Genomic DNA, 17879 nt, shown 5'->3' on the forward strand with positions numbered 1-17879 from the left:
AGAACATAATAGTTTTACATATAGTTGATGTGTGTGTGCACAGAGATATTGGACTGTACCAGTGGTTTTTGTATGTCTTTAGCAGACACTCTAGGGTTCTTTTTTTACCTGTCTGAGTATTCTGCGCTGAACCCGGTGTCATCTTTGGTGGACGGCCACTCCTTGGGAGAGAAGCAACAGTGCCAAATTCTCTCCATTTGTAGACAGTTTCTCTGACTGCCGATTGATGAACATCCAGACTTTTAGAGATGGTTTTGTATCTTTTCCCAGCTTTATATAAAACAACAATCCTTGATCACAGGTCTTCAGACAGCTCTTTTGACCGAGCCATGATGGACATCAGACTATGCTTCTCATCAAGACATTTCTTACCAGGTGTGTATTTTATAGTGGGCAGGGCAGCTTTAAACCACTCATCAGTGAATTGGCACACACTTGACTTAAAATGTTTGGTATAAATTGGTTTCAACTGCTCTTTCAGCCTCCTTAGGCAGAAGGTTCACTTACTTATTTCTCCCCCTTCTTTCATTGTTTGCATGCTATCCTCATTAAAATATGCAAACCTACAAATGTTTGGTTTTAGTTAAAGCAGACAGTGTATTTTCATCTGTGTGATTTTGACAAAGATCAGGTCACATCTGATGGTGATTTTATGCTGAAATGTGAGAAATTCCAAAAGGTTCAAATACTTTTTCATAGCACTGTAGGTTTTTTTTGCATGAATACTATCAAAAACACTCAACCATGAAACAACTTCCAGAAGTGAATGTTTGCATGATAACAGGTGGGAGGTGACATTTAGAGTGGGGTTACGTTGAGAAAAACAAAATTGTATAATACCTGGGAGGAAACCACTTCAGTGTAGCTGCTTAAAGTGTCCTCGGAGAATTTAGCAAGCTAAGGGTTAAAAAAAAAAAAAAAACGTTAAATTTAAGGAGCAGGCAGATTATATAAAGTGCATTCCTGCATCTTGTCTGTAACTGCGTTGGGAGTTAATAACTGAAAAAAAATAATATTAATTGAATTGTGGTCTGCTCTATTACAGAAAACAACAATACAGAAATTTAACATTTGAAATTAAAGAACGAATAATCATCACACTTTACAAAGCTTGATAATCAGAACATCTTCATTTGTTATCCTGACTAACCAGGGCTCACTTCCTGTGGTCTTTCAGTAACTTCCTATTGAATTTGGGGCATTGTTAACTCATTGGCTCCCATTGATGGCGCTAGACGTTTAATCTGTGTAGACTCAGTCATGTTTTTGCTTTGATTTAGAAGAAAAAAAAAAAAAATCAAAGATTGACATACAATGGAATTTGAATGAAACAGGCATGACTAGAAGTGGAAAACTTTGGGCACTTAACGATTCCATTATCATTTCAATTCAGACGCTACGTTTGATTATAAATCGATTATTGATGCACCCCCCACCCCCAGCTATTAGCTGATTTTAATGTTTCATACATTAGTTCCAAAACTACCGTATTTTTTGGACTATAAATCGCAGTTTTTTTCATAGTTTGGCTGAGGGTGCGACCTATACTCTGGAGTGACTTATGTGTGAAATTATTGACACATTATTATATCATTTCACAAGTTATTTTGGTGTTTTGGAGTGACACTGACGGTTTGGTAAACTAGTTAGCATGTTCTTTATGCAATAGTTATCTGAATAACTCTTAATAGCTATGTTACGTTATCATACCGGCCACGTTCGCATTTCGTTGCATCATGTAACATGCATCATGTAACATTATCATACTGTACACTTATTCAGCATGTTGTTCTCTATATTATTTGTATTTTAAATTGCCTTTCAAGATGACATATCTGTTCTATGTGTTGGATTTTATCAAGTAAATTTCCCCCAAAAATGCGACTTATACTCCGGTGCGACTTATATATGGTTTTTTCCTCTTCGTTGGGCATTTTATGGCTGGTGCGACTTATACTCAGGTGCGACTTATAGTCCGAAAAATACAGTATACAAAAATCCTCTCAGGCTAAACCAAACTACTCAGTATCAAGTTAACCGTTCAAAACAGTAAATAAAATACTCAAGTCCCCATTCTGTATCAGCAGCTTTAAACTATATTCAATTAATTTAATGTTGTGAATCAACTGTTACAGTTGTTAAAATTGCTCCCGTTATTCCATAATTTCCCTTCTGTAGGCACAGACGGGAAATTATGGAATAGCAGGAAACTACATTCAATTAATTTAATGTTGTGAATCTACCGTTCAAGTTGTTAAAATTGCTCCTGCTATTCCATAATTTCCCGTCTGTGCCTACAGAAGGGAAATTATGGAATAACGGGAGCAATTTTAACTGTAACAGTTGATTCACAACATTAAATTAATTGAATGTAGTTTAAAGCTGCTGATACAGAATGGGGACTGGAGTTTTTTTATTTACTGTTATTTTTGTATATTTGTTTACTGTTTTATGTTAACTTGATACTGAAATAGTAGTTTGGTTGAGCCTGAGAGGATTTTTGAACAATTTTGGAACTAATGTACAAAACATTTAAAAAAAAAATAAAAAAAAAAGGAGGGGGGTGCACCAATAATCGTTTTATAATCGAATCGGAGCCTCTGAATTAGGTGCCCAAAGATTCCCAGCTCTACTTCTCACTATTATGTTTTTATAAAAGGTTATGGCTGCTGTAATTAGGCTGGCCAACAAAGAATTTGTTGCATTGATGCAAACACTTGTTCTTACGTAATTTTGGGGTGTTAAATCCAAATATGACCTCGATCTAGTTATTTTGTTTTTTCAAAATACGATTGAATTAGTTTATTTAATTATTTTCTCCAATTTTTTATTTATTTTCTCTAAATGGCAGAGAACAAAAATGGCATTGGGTTTCTCACTTATTTTATATTCTACACGAAGCTAGCTTTCAAATGACGTTATGAATTGTGAATTCAAAATATTATTTTTAACATTTTGTGTTTTATTTAAGAACAAACATTTATTAAACTTGGATAGGTGGTTTATGAGGATATATTGTCACTACATTAGTGGTTAAATTGGTTCATCTTTTTTTTTTTTTTTTTTTTGACAAAAATATTGCATATCGGGTAACAATTGATGAGACAATATATCGGCCACTGACATTTGGTCAAAGGCACATGACTAAGAGTTGTATGGTTGTCGTCCAGACAAAGGTTATTTATGACCAAAAAAGTTAACAGGAAGGGGGTGTTGTTGCAAGTGATGGGAATGAAGGTATTGTTTTTATTATCACAGTTCACTCCTACACATTGAATTAACCATTTTATCATTGATTGTGTTTGCAACCTCTAATGACAGTCAGATTTGATTAAAAAATGGGGAAGTGGTGAGAAAATATGAAAAAAATGTTAAGGTTCCACTGTTCCTTGATACAATTTTGCATATCGATATTCTTATTGTTTTAACGTTGCTAAGTCAGTGTTTAATCATATATTAGGTTAATTTTACCCTTAAAATGGTTTTATAATCAACTAAAACAATCAACAACTTGTATGCTTGCAGTAGAGATGAGTGTTTATTAACAACAGTGAATTACTCACCAGTCCTGCTGGGGATGCGTGGCTGAACTCAGCTAGGACCCTTGCCTCGCCAAAAGCGTTGACCAACACCCACATGACAGGGAATAGCAGGGGTAAAACTGGCAGAACACCCATCAACTGAAAACACAATGACTGTTTTACACCATTCAATATCATGCAATATTGAGTGGTAAATCTGAATGACTATTATTCTGAAATTGTTTCCATACCCAGATACGACCGAGTGAAGGACGTGGTTAAGAGACTCCCATTAAGTTGGCACTCCATCCGATGCAAATTTATGGGAGAATTATGCCACTCGTTTGTACTAGGCTTGAGCTCGTTTCTGCTGCTATCGTTAATCAAGATATTTACAATTCTTTTATAGGTCAATCTGAGGTCCCTGAACTCCCCATTTTGTTTAAAAATGGCTGAAAATGGTGTCAATCGATTGTGCTATGCTGTAAAATTTTTCGTTTGTGCTGCTATCGTTTTTGATATTAATTTTGAGTGAGGATGTCCCGCAGCACCCCATTTATTGCAAAATGGACCCAAAATGGTGCCATTCGTTTATGCTACGTTTGTGCTGTAAATTTTTTGTTTGTGCTGCTATTGTTTTATGGATATCAATTTCGTGTGATGACGTCAACAGCAGCACGGCCGTCGCGGCTGACAAAGTGTACCAACTCACTCAATAACAGAGGGGTGTCCCTAGGCCAGGGGTCGGCAACCTAAAATGTTGAAAGAGCCATATTGGAGCAAAAAAACAAATATGTCTGGAGCCGCAAAAAAATTAAAAGCCTTACATAAGCCTTATAATGAAGGCAACACATGCTGTATGTATCTGTATTAGCTATATTAGCCTACTATCAAAATGACTAAGTTGGCTAAAAATACATAATGAGCCTTCATGAGTTAATGTTTATTTTCCCTGCAGTGCACCCAACGCACCACGTGACTACCCTGTTGTATGATCCCACCTCAAGTTTAACTTCATTACAATATTCATGTATTGTTTCATTGCTTTTATGAATTTAAAGAAATGCAATAAAGAAATCCGATTTTTGATGTCATTTTAATTTTGAGGTTTTGAAAAACTACAAAATGGAACGTGCATAACATGGCCCTTTTCTGGTCATGTCTTTGATTTTCTGTATTTTCTCGGTTTTGTTTTTGAAGTCTGCAAATAGGTGTTCTGATATGTTCTGATTGATGAATGTCTCCTTCATGTACTCACCATCTGTGAACGGTTTTCCACGCTTTATTATCTCTGGGTTGCAACAAAACTTGCAGCAGTAGTGGAGTTTGGCGATGTAATCCACTTCTTAAATCTATTTTTGCGCTCCTCAGGCTCGTCTAAGTTCTTTAGAAGTAACGCATTCGCACTTTTTCTCTCACTGACAACTTCTCGCCACAGAGTAAACATTCAGGCAATCCTTCTGCATTGGCAATGAATGCAAATGACTGTCCAAGAAATGTTGAATCCTCTCTTCTCTTCTGTTATTTTTCTCTTTTCAGCCGCTTTTTTTCTTTACGGCCGCCGGTTCGGTCAAAATAGCCACCTGCCTGGCAGCCCGCCTTGCTGATAGAAACATGTCGCAGGCTATGACGCAAATCTCTGTTGACAGAAATGTTGGAATTAAATTTTTACCCATTTTTTTACAACATTGGAAAACGATAAGAATGTTTGTTTCATTTTTGTCCTCCTACGGGAACCATATCAAAACAAAAAATAGATTTACCTCCCTCTTTCCATTTTCAAACATTTTTGAAAATGCTCCATGGAGCCACTAATGGCATGCGGCTCTAAAAACATGGGTTGCCGACCCCCGCCCTAGGCAAACGTAGCACAAAAGAATGGCACCCCTTCGGATCCATTTTGCAGGAAATGGGGGGCTGCGAGTCACATCATAACTTGAAATATACTATATATCTATACTATATATATACTGGACTGTCTCAGAAAATTAGAATACACAATATTCTAATTTTCTGAGACAGTCCTGTACATTAATCCACCATTTAAAGCAAGGGTGTCCAAACTTTTTGCAAAGGGGACCAGATTTGGCGTGGTAAAAATGTGGGGGGCCGACCTTGGCTGACGTCCTTTACATAGAACAATATACAGGACTGTCTCAGAAAATTAGAATATTGTGTATTCTAATTTTCTGAGACAGTCCAGTATATATATATCTATACTATATATCTCAAAAAGATTGCAGCACAAACGATTGACAAGATTCTTAGCCAATTTTAATCAAAATGGGGGGCTGTTTGACGTCACATTGCCCTATAAAAGAATTATTAATAATGCAACTAGGATGAAAATATTGAGCCTGTCCCTTACCACTAGCCTTTCTTTGTCCTGGGCCATGTGGTACCCATGTAGTCTATGTATTCTATGTTGCTTTCTTGCCACGCCCCTCCTTGCTGTTTCCCCTGAATGATTAGGGGCAACCTGGGCGTGCGTGCAGCAGCTTATCCCCACAAAAGCTACATGGACTTCCTGCATGTTCTTTTTAGCCAAGTTAGGTGTCCATGAACCTAACTTCAAATCTAACAATTCATATTATCGTTGTTGTGTGTCGGCCTCAATGAAATATTATTTGTTAATAAGTAATTTAAGTCTAATCATTTCAATATTTTGTTAGAATCATCAATTTATAATACTGATGGCTGGAAAACTCCCATGGCAATTATACCCTCTCCTTGGGTAAATACTAGTGGGTGTCGTAGGGCTTCTTATTGCAATTAGGGACCACCGAGGGCCTTCACGCCCCAGTTTTACCACCGTCCTCCTCTTCTAATCAGAGGTGCAAATTGTGGCACCATGCAAACAGCTGTACGTTGGCGAAGGCATTGATAGGGGGCCCTTTATGGCAACCGCTAGAAGAAAACATTCTATCAAGACACATTTTGTATGTGCTATCCATTCACAGTAAGTTTGGAAAGAAAACAATTGCAGCCAAAGAGACTTTTGTTACAGGTTTAAAATCATAATTGCATTTTAAAAATTACCTGAAGTTGCAAAAAATTGTAGAAGTTAGGGGTGAGGTTGGGCGCGTCACAAAAGTAGCGTATGGAGTTTACAACCAGGAATGTAATCTATGAGAAGGCATTAAACAAAATAAAACAGACATAAGCAATGTGTTTAATTTACATTCAGAAAAAAAAATTCAGACAGTTGAGTCTTACTCACCAACACAACAGGACAGACAAGCTTAGTGATGATACACTGTACTGTAAACCGCTCATTGTCGAGCACTGTAACTGGCCGGGATCCAGCGAATTCTAAACTACTCCTGTACAGATGGATAATCCGGGAAAAAATATTTTTTAAAAAGCGTGTCCTTAAAAGTTGTATAACCAACAAAAAAGTAGTACACCCCACCAACTACGATTAATGTTTGTTCAGTCAAATTATGAGCGGGTAAAATGCCTTTTATAATCAACTCCAATGTAGCGGAGAAGTCAAAACAAATCTATTTGAGATAACCCTGAGGAGCACCCATCCAGCGTTCTCCCGCTTATCCGAGTTTGGCGTTTATTTCAAGTCTCTTTAATTTATTCAAGTGTTTTAAGTTACTGACTTGGGGAGCTACAGTATTTACTATCAGTCTGTCATTGCCGCCATCTTCATGGAAAACAATTAGAGCTGCAACGATTTATCGATTAACTCGGGTAATTTGATTACAAAAAAGCTTCGAATCAAATTTTGCTGCTTCGAGGATTTGTTTAGAGTGGCTTTGTAATGGTTTGTTTTTAAAGTGTTTAGATTTAGTTGAATTGATTTGGGTGGATACACTACCCTCAGGTGGCAAGAGTGAATATGACATAACTCATCTAAAATGGCTGGATGCAGCTGCTCCAAGACCAACATAAGGTGATATGTTTTTGAGCTAATATGATTTTTTTATGCATTCATATTTTAGTTTAGAGGTATATTTAGCAGGTTTTTCGTGGGAATATGTGTTTGGACGATTTGTTAAGAGAGATGTAAAAAAAAAAAGTTATCATTTAATAGCATTTACTTTTTATGCAAGTTGGCCAATAGATTAATCGAGTACTTAAGTAATCGATAGCTGAAGGCCTAAAGTCGATATCAATCCAGATGCTCTGATTCAACCATTTACAGTTACTATTTTCTGGATGACTGACAAGCTATCCAGACCTCTGGACAATAGAACAATGTTTCTTACCTCACTATGTCTATAACAGGAGTCCTGACAACTCTGAAGAGGCGATGTTGTTGTGGACTTTGGGGTCCTATTTTCTCCTTTGCTCGTGGAGTAGGAGATGGAGAGGATGGGGGGAACAAATCTCCAGGTTCCAAAACAATGTGTTCATCATCCTTTTGTCAAAAAAAAAAAAAAAAACCAACAACAACAACAACAAAAAAACGATCAAAAGGAGTATTACAATTCTGAAGGAAATTTCCTTGTTAGTTCTTTAGTGCAGAGATTCTCAACCATCAGGCAGGTGACTGGTAAAAAATAATTTATCATTTATTTATTTTTCAATTTATTTTTCTAGTCTAGAGGCCTCTAGACACACCAATATGCCTGTCTACTGTACAGATATACTAGTAATAATAAAACTGGATAGGTGGTTTTCATCAAAATCCATTGGCCTCCTCTCTGCCTGGGCTGCCGGGCAGCAGGGGCTGGGGTGGGGCTCCGATCCCGCGACGCTTCTCGGCGCTCTCCTGCTTCCGCCTTCCCCTCTCTCTTCTGCCTGGGCGTACTCCCTAAGCTCCGGCGCAGGTTGCTGACTGGGTGCCGGTGGGTCGGCTAGGTATCGCCTGCTCCGGGTGGGGATCCTAACCTGCCCTGGGCTTATCACGCCATTGGGGGTCCCGCGGTGTGCCGTGCCGGTTGGGGGGCTGCGGCGGTGGCTCGTGGGCCGGGTGGGCAGGCGGAGATGGTGGCGGGCGTGGGGGGTGGTGGCGCGTCCTCTCATCCCATCCCTGAAGGCCGGTTGATGGGGGCACGGATGGGCTGGGGACCACCCTGGATCCCGGTGGGATGATGGCAGCCTCCTTTCTGGACTGCAGGAGCAGGGATGAGCTGCACTGTCTTCCCCAACCAATCCCCTGATTGGTTGGGCGGAAGGGCTGCAGCCCTGCGGCGGCACCCGCCAGCATTTCCACTAGTCTGCAGGACTATCACATGTCTGATGGGATTCACGCATGACTAGGTGCAATTAGACACATTCAAGTAGAAAAACTAGCGATCAGATAGCATAGAATAAGATGCCAGCATATTCACACTCACAAGGGATTCACAAAAATACTGGGTTCGACACCTCACATGTCTGATTTGTGTACACTCCACCCCTTCCAATCACGTATCTTTCTGACTCTCCCCACCTCTTCTTTTTTCCTTGGTCATCAGGCCCCCCACATGGTGTCAACTGGAAGTACAATTGCTTAACGCTAGCACCAACATATTCATAGTTAGTGTAGGTGTTCAATGTATTTCTTGTTGTTTGTACTTCCTCTGTCTCTCACTCCTTTTCTTCTGTCCCCCCATAACCCCTTCCTGTTCTCTACTTTCTACAAATAAACGAGGCATGTTGAATGACCACAATGGGAATAAGTCATGCTCCCATGTGATACATTAAAACTGTTCAAACCAATCGGACACTCAGATTTCCATTCTCCGTGTCAAGCAGCTGAACAGGACAAGTAAAAAAAAAAAAAAATCCATTAGCGCTTGTATTGAGTATCTATTTTTTAGATCTATGTCCTCGATAATGACGTAAGTGTATCCGATTTGCTGCTGGAAATAATAAGCCCATACGCTGGCGAAGATAACTGAAAAACAGACGTCATTGAACAGCTTTTTTACAGGGAAAATGCCACCTGAAAAGCCAGAAGAGCCTACAACCTCGAAAATTGATCATGTGTTTTAACAGACAATACCAAGAATCCAACCTAAAATATGGGCTTGTTGCCAAGTCCGCCCGCTCCGTATAATATGTGGCCAAAAGCTAGCAAACGAGGCAATGAAGCCTTCAAAGCTGCTTCGGTAAATAAAAGAGAAAGCACCCTGGAATTCTTTGGCTTTTTTTTAAAAAGAAAAAAGCGCAAGCACAAAGGGAGCCAACTGTATTGCTAAAGCCAAGAACCAACCTTTCTTGATTGGAGAAGAACTTATTATGCCTGCGCCCAAGCATTGTAGTTTTTGGCAGCCCTTTGAATTTTTGTCTCAGTCTTAGTGTTTTGGATGAAAATACTTATTAGTCATATTTTCAAAATCATTCATTTCAGTCATTTCAAAATGTTTATGTCTTCGTTTAGTTTTAGTCGACCAAGTCTCATACAAATTTTGTCTAGTTTTAGTTGACAGTTACTCAGATTGTTTTCATCTGTAACATTCAAAAATTTTAGTACAAAAATAAATAAAGGTTTCCAGCAATTTCGAATTAACATAGACAGATGAGCACGAATTGCAGCCTCTACAAGGAAAACGCAACTTTGTGATGATAATATACACTCAGCAGGAAAAACAGTACATTATTTTCAATTAAACCTATCAGGAACATACGAACTGTATGTGTTAAAAAAAAAAAAGTTGAGTGTTTAACATCCTTTACACTTACTGACCAGAAGAGCCAAATGGCTCTGCTTTAGATTGGCCAGTGTCATGGTACGAGACGGAGGAACCAGTTGCAAATCGCAGACACAGGATTTTATTGATGTTGACAGGCAAATAAAACAATCAGGCCAAGCGGCAATGGCTAGTTGGCATGCAAACGTATGCTGAATCACTGATGACCTGACACTGAATGCTGTGTGTTTGTGTCTTATATACTGTTCTCAGTTGTTCTTTGTGACATATTAAAGAGTACAAAGTCCTTGCGATGAAAGCTTTGTTCATCTCGGTTAATAAAAAAGGCCAGTGTCTTAAGAGGACGCCCACCATTCTGAAGCTAATGCTAATGGGAATGCTACGCTAACGTTAGGATTTAAATTTAGCGTCTGATGATCACTCAGCACAGACCGCTAAAGGGGAAGTTCAGAATTTTTGACATTACGCTTAATCTTCGAGTTAAGGGGGGCTTTAAACAGTCTGTGGAGTTGACTTCAGCAGGTCAGCAGCAAGTTATTTATTAGTTTTAGGGCTCCAGAGTGGTTCAGCTCGCGCGAGTCAATGGGCACATCCTAGCATGCCAATAAAAAAGAATATATGCACGCATAAAAATCACTGATGACCCATGCAATCAATAGTGTTAGCTATTTTTTCAGGATGAATGTGTTAAAACTTACCATTGCATGCCAATAACTGTAGTATGAACAGCAACATTTGTACTCTAGCAGCTCTGTCGGTAACAGGCTGCAGAGCGGAGTGATATTTTTTTCATTCTATTGACTCACACTTGCTTAGCCACTCTGGAGCCCTGAAATTAATAAATAACTAACAAACTGCACGGAATTTGTTGAAATCAACTTCACCGACTAATTAAACCCCGCTACTCGAAGATTAAGCTTACTGCCATAAATTCTGAACTTCCACTTTAAAGACTAAAGCAACATTGCATATTCTCTCTTGCCAAGATAAGAAAACACATCTTAGCATGTTTCCAAACAAGAAAGATTGAGCGCAGACTAGCTTCAGACACATCCTAATCTCCGGTGAGGAGGGAGAGGCGCAGCACATCTCACATGAGTAGCAAGCCAAAACAAACAGTGCCACGATGCAAGCTGACGTACTGCACGTACAATATGAAAATGTCACGCATTGTGAACATGTGACAGAAATGATGTAGTCGTCTCATCAGACGAAAACTGCCATTCCTCTCATTATGTTCTGGTCTCCCAAGCCACGTTTTTCGATCCTCATCGTCACATCATTGTCATGAAAAAAATTATTTGCCGACAAAATATTTTCGTTATCGTCATTGTTAACGAAAACAACACCAGTCAATTTATTCAATCTCCCATCACACCTAGATAGGCATTGATTGAGCGTATAATGAGTTACATTTTCCCTGCACTTAACATTTGTTTTTGGCCCCGTCGTGTTATTTTATATTTGCTCTGTTTTTCTGACTGACATTTCAGGTCTGTGGGGGAAATAGAGCCACATCACAATGGTCCATGGTGCAAAAAGGTTGGGGACCACTGCTTTAGTTGACAGATTGAAAAAAATAAGGTTTTTAAGAAAAATGAATACTTGCTGCATTATCGACACATTGGTACCTGCCGGTAGTTGATTGTGTCAGGTCTAACAATGTCACAATGAATAATGGGATATCAGTGGAACAATTCTCAAAGGTGATTAATCTTTAAATGGGTTCCCAGTAGGCCATGAAAAGCACTGCATGCACACTAACCATGACGTAGTTACATTTCCTGTCTACTTCCGCCTTCGACAGAGGGTCACTGGTGTTTGGAGTGACACGTCTTTATCAGCTGATGTCAGACTGACAGGCAAGTCACGCCCTGTGCTGACCATTCACTCTTCCAGGATGCTGGTCCAGGTAGTAGAGAGCATGTACGCCTCTCATCCCTGTTGATGGTCCTCGGGCCCCACTTGCGGATCTCAATGGCCTCCCTGATCCAGCGCTAATGTTTGTTTTCTTCAGTGCGGATGGCTCTGGCCTTTTCCCAGTCCATGATGTGGTTTTCCCTTTTGCAGTGATCGGTGATAGCCGATTTGTGATGTTCTTGTTGTGCTTTTTCTTTTTTTGCCCTTGTTTGTCTCAGTGTTGTCTCCTTTTCACATTCCTTCTTGTGTTCTGTTTTTCTTGTAATAAAGCTTTTTTTTCCTCCCCGATGTTTGATTTATTGCATGATTTGCATTGGATTTAATATAGGGAGTTACATTTGTTTTCTGGGTGGACAAACAAGGGCAATCAATCTGACAGGTGAGTCACACCTTCATCCATCAGCTGATAAAGACGTCACACCAAACACCAGTGACCCACTGACGGAGGCTGAAGTGTTCGCCAAAACATCTCAGGTAATTAAATCACCAACTATTGTCTGAGATAAAAGAAAAAAAATTGACTAATCTACAAGTGTGGGCAAAATGAACTTAATACAACTATTTGAACGGTAGTGTATATGCAAAAAAACATTGAGGGGTTGCATGCGTGTGAAAACAATTCACTAGAATGTACTGTATAAAAATGTTTGAGTAGCATGCGTGTGAACATCTAACTAGTGTGTGCAAAAGGTAATCCTGAATTATTTCCCTAATGGTGCCTCATGCCAATTTCACAGAAAAAGTAATGTTAGCACAAGATAAATCCACATGCATATTTGATGAAAGAGCAACCCAGATCATGATTGACCCAGTGAACCACCTCCACTGTGCAGGGTAGAAAACATCTCAGGAGGGATCTCCTTGTCATGCCAGAATCGTTGGAGGCCATCTGGACCGCCAAGGTTAAATTTGGATAAATTTTGATCATGAAAAATACAGGGTGTCGATCATTATCTGGGGAGCTTTTTCTATTCTGTGGAACAATAGAGCTCCATGAGTCGTGAAACATTTCGTGCAGATGTTGCTGTGGGCATCCCTCATGACTGAGGGCCCTGTGTGATCACGGCAGGGTTTTTCAACGGGACAATGCTTTAGGCTCTTTCAGGGAGCATAACATCCCGTTTCCCTGATTTAAACAACATAGAGAACATTGGGGGATGGATGGCAAGGGAGGTTTATAAAAAGGCAATCAGTTTCAGAAAATTGATGCCCTTTGTGAAGCGATCTTCACCACTCAGAGCAATGTTACCACTAGCTTCCTAGAAACACTAATCTCAAGCATGTCCAAATGAATTTTTGAGGTGATTAACAAGAACGATGGAGCTACTAATTACTGAGTCATGCTTTACTGAGACTTACTGAGAATTTTTTTGTTCTTGTTTTGTTGTTGTTGATCAGCTGATAAACAGACCATTTCAGTTTAATTGTTGTTTTCAATAAATTATGTTTTCAAAGTGCTTTTAGTTGTACACCCCTTTCTTGCTTTGTATATTATGGCTTTACTAACAAACCTCATTAAAGGGATCCTCTATTTTTAAGACAAGTAGTTCTTAAAAGATCAATGTTAGTATGAGTTATAATAATTTGATATTAAAACCCCTCTTAATGTTTTTGTTTTAATAAAGTTTGTAAAATTATTTTAAGTGATAGGTCACCATTCTTGTTACATCGCAGTGCGTGACGTCACCGGTCCCGTTGCCGAAATTCCAGCGTGTCACTCGTTAGCTTTCCCAACATGTCGTCAGTTCTAACCTTCCTATATGTACCAGATCTGAAAAGTGAAGAGCAGGACAGCACTGTCGGTTGTTCAGAAGACGAGCTTCAGGGAAAAATGCGTGCAGCAAATACCTGATAAGACAAAAGTTGGGCAAAACTGGTGATGCGAGAGACTGCTGTTGGGAACTCTGGTTTTATTAGCAGATATTCAAGGTAAGCATATTGCGTTTTCAAACTTATCCCAATATAATTATGTAGATTGTTAGCATCCAGAGCTGTCGTGTGCTTTACATACAGTACAGGCCAAAGAGCACACCTTGTGTAATCCATGTCTTGTACATTGTAACGCGTGGTAGCTAGGATACGTGTATAAAAGTACCAAAAAGGGGAGAAGCTTCCACTTGTGCACATTTATTCACAAAAAACAATATTTCCACCTTGACCACTCTTCAATCGGGAGCTCAGCAGTATGCAAACACGCATTCCCTGACGAACTCCAACATTGTTGTAAGATCCACGTCAGAGTCACTGTAGCATGTCATAGTGCTTTAATTATTTAGTATGATTTGGGGAAAACTCCCACAAAGAATAGTCAACAAAAAAGATAGCAATAGTAATCCAAATCCGCATTTTTTTACTCACTCGAAGATCCAAGAATCAGACCGATCCCATGGCAATGTCGTAGCTGTGATCAGGCCGTCGATTCCACAAAATAGACAGATCCGAAAAGCCGCTGTGGACCGACAAATATAAAATAGGCCTGATCCGAAACCAATATTGTAGACGTGGTGGGACCGTCGATCCAGAAAATAGCCGGATCCCTTACTTGACTGAGGATCCAGGAAAAATGTTCGGGCGCCAGTTTTAACGCGTGGTGGGCAGGATACGTGCGTACAGGGACCAAAAAGGGGGAGGAGCTTCCACTTATGCACATTTATTCACAAAAAATAATAATTCCACCTTGACCACTCACTTCACTCCCCTTGTTTCCATTTGACTGGAAATTGCATCCAAAAGCAGCACATTGTGGCATTTTACTTCGCGAGTTTAGGCAGCAATAAGCAATTGTTGAACACGCTACACATTTGGAAAGATCCCAATTACGTCATCACTGCGAGCCCGCAAACCATGGCGCCAACTAACAAAATATGGTCAAAATATGGACTAAATATTATAAAATATTGCCATTGATTTAACATTTTATGTGTTTCTAACAACATATTTTAGTACAGGAGAACAACTGTGGTTTATTAGAGCCTACATGTATTTAAGTTAGAGGATCACTTTAAGAACTACAAATATAGTACAGTATGATAAATCAATTCTAACATTGCCAATACCAACCTTTATTCCTCTTAGAGATGCAAATGCTTCTTGCCCAGGTCTGAGAACAATTATATCTCCTTCCACAAGCAGACTGACAGGTAGATTAACCAACTGGGAGTCACGGTATGTCCAGTGAAGGGACCACGATGGTGACGAGGGTGTGTACAGATCAGGGTAAAGACAAGGGGTCCACCTCACTTCACCAGCATACCCAGATAGATAATCTGCAGTAGAAGAATTATAAAGGTGCAATAATTAACAGAGCGTTAAAACAAGATAAAAAAAGCATGCAAAGCAAATTAAGAGTTGTCCAATGACAGCAAAGAAACAATATATCATTGTTTTATGTTTTTAGGTTTATGGTTAAGGTGTATTTGTTCATCAATATCAAGAGGCACAGTTGGTAGCTGGAGTTGTCCTTGGACCGAAGGGCAGGTGGTTTGATTCGCGGCTACGACTGCCCACTGTCGAAGTGCCTTGGGCACTAAACCCTGATTTGCCTCCAATGGGTTGACAGCGCCTTGCATGGCAGCAGCCCCATTGGTGTGTGAATGTGTGCGTGAATGGGTAAAGGTGTGCTAATGTAAAGCGCTTTGGGCATGGTAACCATGCGGATAAATGCGCTATATAAGTACTGTCCATTTACCATTTACCAAGAGGCATTAAGTTGTTCTGCACTAGATTTAGAAATATTCTTTCCATAAATAGCGCATCTCTCATTAGATTCGCCCATTGCTACTGAGGGGGCGCTGTTATTTTCTTTTTTTTTTCTTTTCTCCACTAGGTATCATTAAAGCTAATCAGGATTTCTTTGGTCATTCACTTATCCACTTATTTACTTGTGTAGAGACGGAAACATTCTTGTTAGCTTCAGAACAAGCTAACAATCTTGTGTTCCTCAGACTTCAACTATCTAATTCATTCATTCATTCAATTTCTACTACTTATCCGTAGACAGGTCACGGGGGGAGCACATTCAGCAGGGAAGACTTCTCTCTCCCCAGCCACTTCATCCACCTCTTCCGGGGGGAAGCCAAGCGTACCCAGGCCAGCCAGGAGACAGTCTCGCCAACAAGTCCTGGGTCTGCCCACTGCCTCCTCCCAGTGAAAGGCGTCAGTCCTAAGCCGATGCCCGAGTAACCTCATCTGGCTCCTCTCGATGCAAGGCAGCAGTGGTTCTACTACGAGCTTCTCACCCTATCTCTAAGGGAGGGTTGAAGATCACGGCCTGATGAAGCTAACAGAACCCCATCGTCTGCAAAAAGCAGAGATGGAATACCGAAACCACCAAACAGGACCCAGCTGCAGCGAGGCATTGAGGGATATACGGTCCATAAAATTTATGAACAGCATCGCTGACATAGGGGAGCCTTGGCGGAAACTGGAAACTGATCTAACTTACTGCCAGTCAGGGCAGGTCGATATGGCCTTGAGTACTTATCACGGTAAATTGAGCAGATTTACTTCAATAACGATGAATGATGAGAAATTCGCCCAAGCGGACCGTTATATACTTTCAATATCTGAATAAATGCCTAAAATACAAATGAACCGTTTCTCGTTGAGTAATTTACCAGCTTTCAGTTTAACAGATTTAACAATTGCACGTTCAGTGTAAACATTTTACCAAGTTTTACGAAGTATTATTGTAAACAATAAACATTCAAGAATAAACATTTAAAACAGCCTGTATGACTTGAACGATGTACCACATTGTAAATATTGCTATGACCATTGTGTAAAGATGTCATTATAACACAAATGACTAACAGCAAGAGGGGCTAGAACAGTGCACTTAAAGGGGCGTGTATCAGACAACCCATTGTTAATGGCTCCTGTGACATGATCACTCAATGTAGTACTGTTTATTTCAAGTTCCAACTGAGGAAGACTAGCATGTTAACCATTTCCGGGTTTTTTCAGAGCATTTTCTGAAACACTCGCACATAATCACACACCTTAAGCTTTACTGCTCTAACTGTAATGCTAATGAAACATTTAAAATTTTATGATGCCAGTTATGACACAGAGTAAAGCAAGCGCATACAGAAAAATAGCTGTAGCCATTAAACGGTCATATCATAGGCTACACTGTTGGATTATACTGCTGATCCATTGTAAAGTGTACCAAAAAAGCTATCAGTGACATCAGGCACAGATTCAAAATAACGCGACATATTGATTGCCAGGTGCCGTCTGTGCCCGAAGCACTGCTCCCGCATCCACTCATTGAGTTCAATCGCTTTGACAACGTTAGAGCCGCTGTCGGTGGTGATGGTGACAAGGTTCTCCTACTTCAGGTCCCATGCAGAGAGCATTTGTTTCAGGGCCTGAGCAATATTTTCACTCGTGTGGTTTTCCGATATATAGACCCTACTCACGTGACGTCACAGCCACGCCCCCGCGCCATGTTGTCCGTATACTCGTCATGTTAATGCATTAGTGCTTCGTAAATTCCTCCTATTATGGCGTGTTTTTCTGCTCGTTAACATTAATAATCAAAATGGTGAAGTCGTGTGTGGCGGTCGGTTGCAAAAACAGAGAAGATAGATGGAGAGACTTGAAGTTTTACCGTATTCCGACAGACCCGGAGAGGAGAGCGAGATTGACTGCTGTAATTCGACGAGAAAACTGGGCTCCAAACGACTACCACAGATTATGTAGTAGTCATTTTATATCTGGTAAGATGCATTTAATATATATTTAGAGGGTTTTTGGCTGACAACCACAATTAAGATCATTGCTAGGCTAATCGCCGACAACATACACTCAGACGTTGTGAATGAACTACCTGAAAATATAT

At 39.9% G+C, this 17879-nt stretch overlaps 1 protein-coding gene across 5 annotated transcripts in view; it reads right to left on the reverse strand.

Annotated features, from left to right (window-relative positions):
• tmem94 (transmembrane protein 94) overlaps positions 1-17879 on the reverse strand; it is a 115895-nt gene that overhangs the window by 76639 nt on the left and 21377 nt on the right. For all 5 annotated transcript variants that reach the window (XM_057825454.1, XM_057825452.1, XM_057825456.1 and 2 more), the window contains 6 exons: positions 15095-15300; positions 7742-7893; positions 6742-6844; positions 6561-6647; positions 3564-3680; positions 841-897 (listed from right to left, as the gene is read on the reverse strand). In XM_057825454.1, coding sequence (XP_057681437.1) covers positions 841-897; positions 3564-3680; positions 6561-6647; positions 6742-6844; positions 7742-7893; positions 15095-15300 — 722 coding nt within the window. The remainder of the gene's footprint in view (positions 1-840; positions 898-3563; positions 3681-6560; positions 6648-6741; positions 6845-7741; positions 7894-15094; positions 15301-17879) is intronic.

The sequence above is a fragment of the Corythoichthys intestinalis genome, chromosome 21 (genome assembly GCF_030265065.1).
Source record: "Corythoichthys intestinalis isolate RoL2023-P3 chromosome 21, ASM3026506v1, whole genome shotgun sequence".
In the NCBI taxonomy this organism is placed as follows: domain Eukaryota; kingdom Metazoa; phylum Chordata; class Actinopteri; order Syngnathiformes; family Syngnathidae; genus Corythoichthys; species Corythoichthys intestinalis.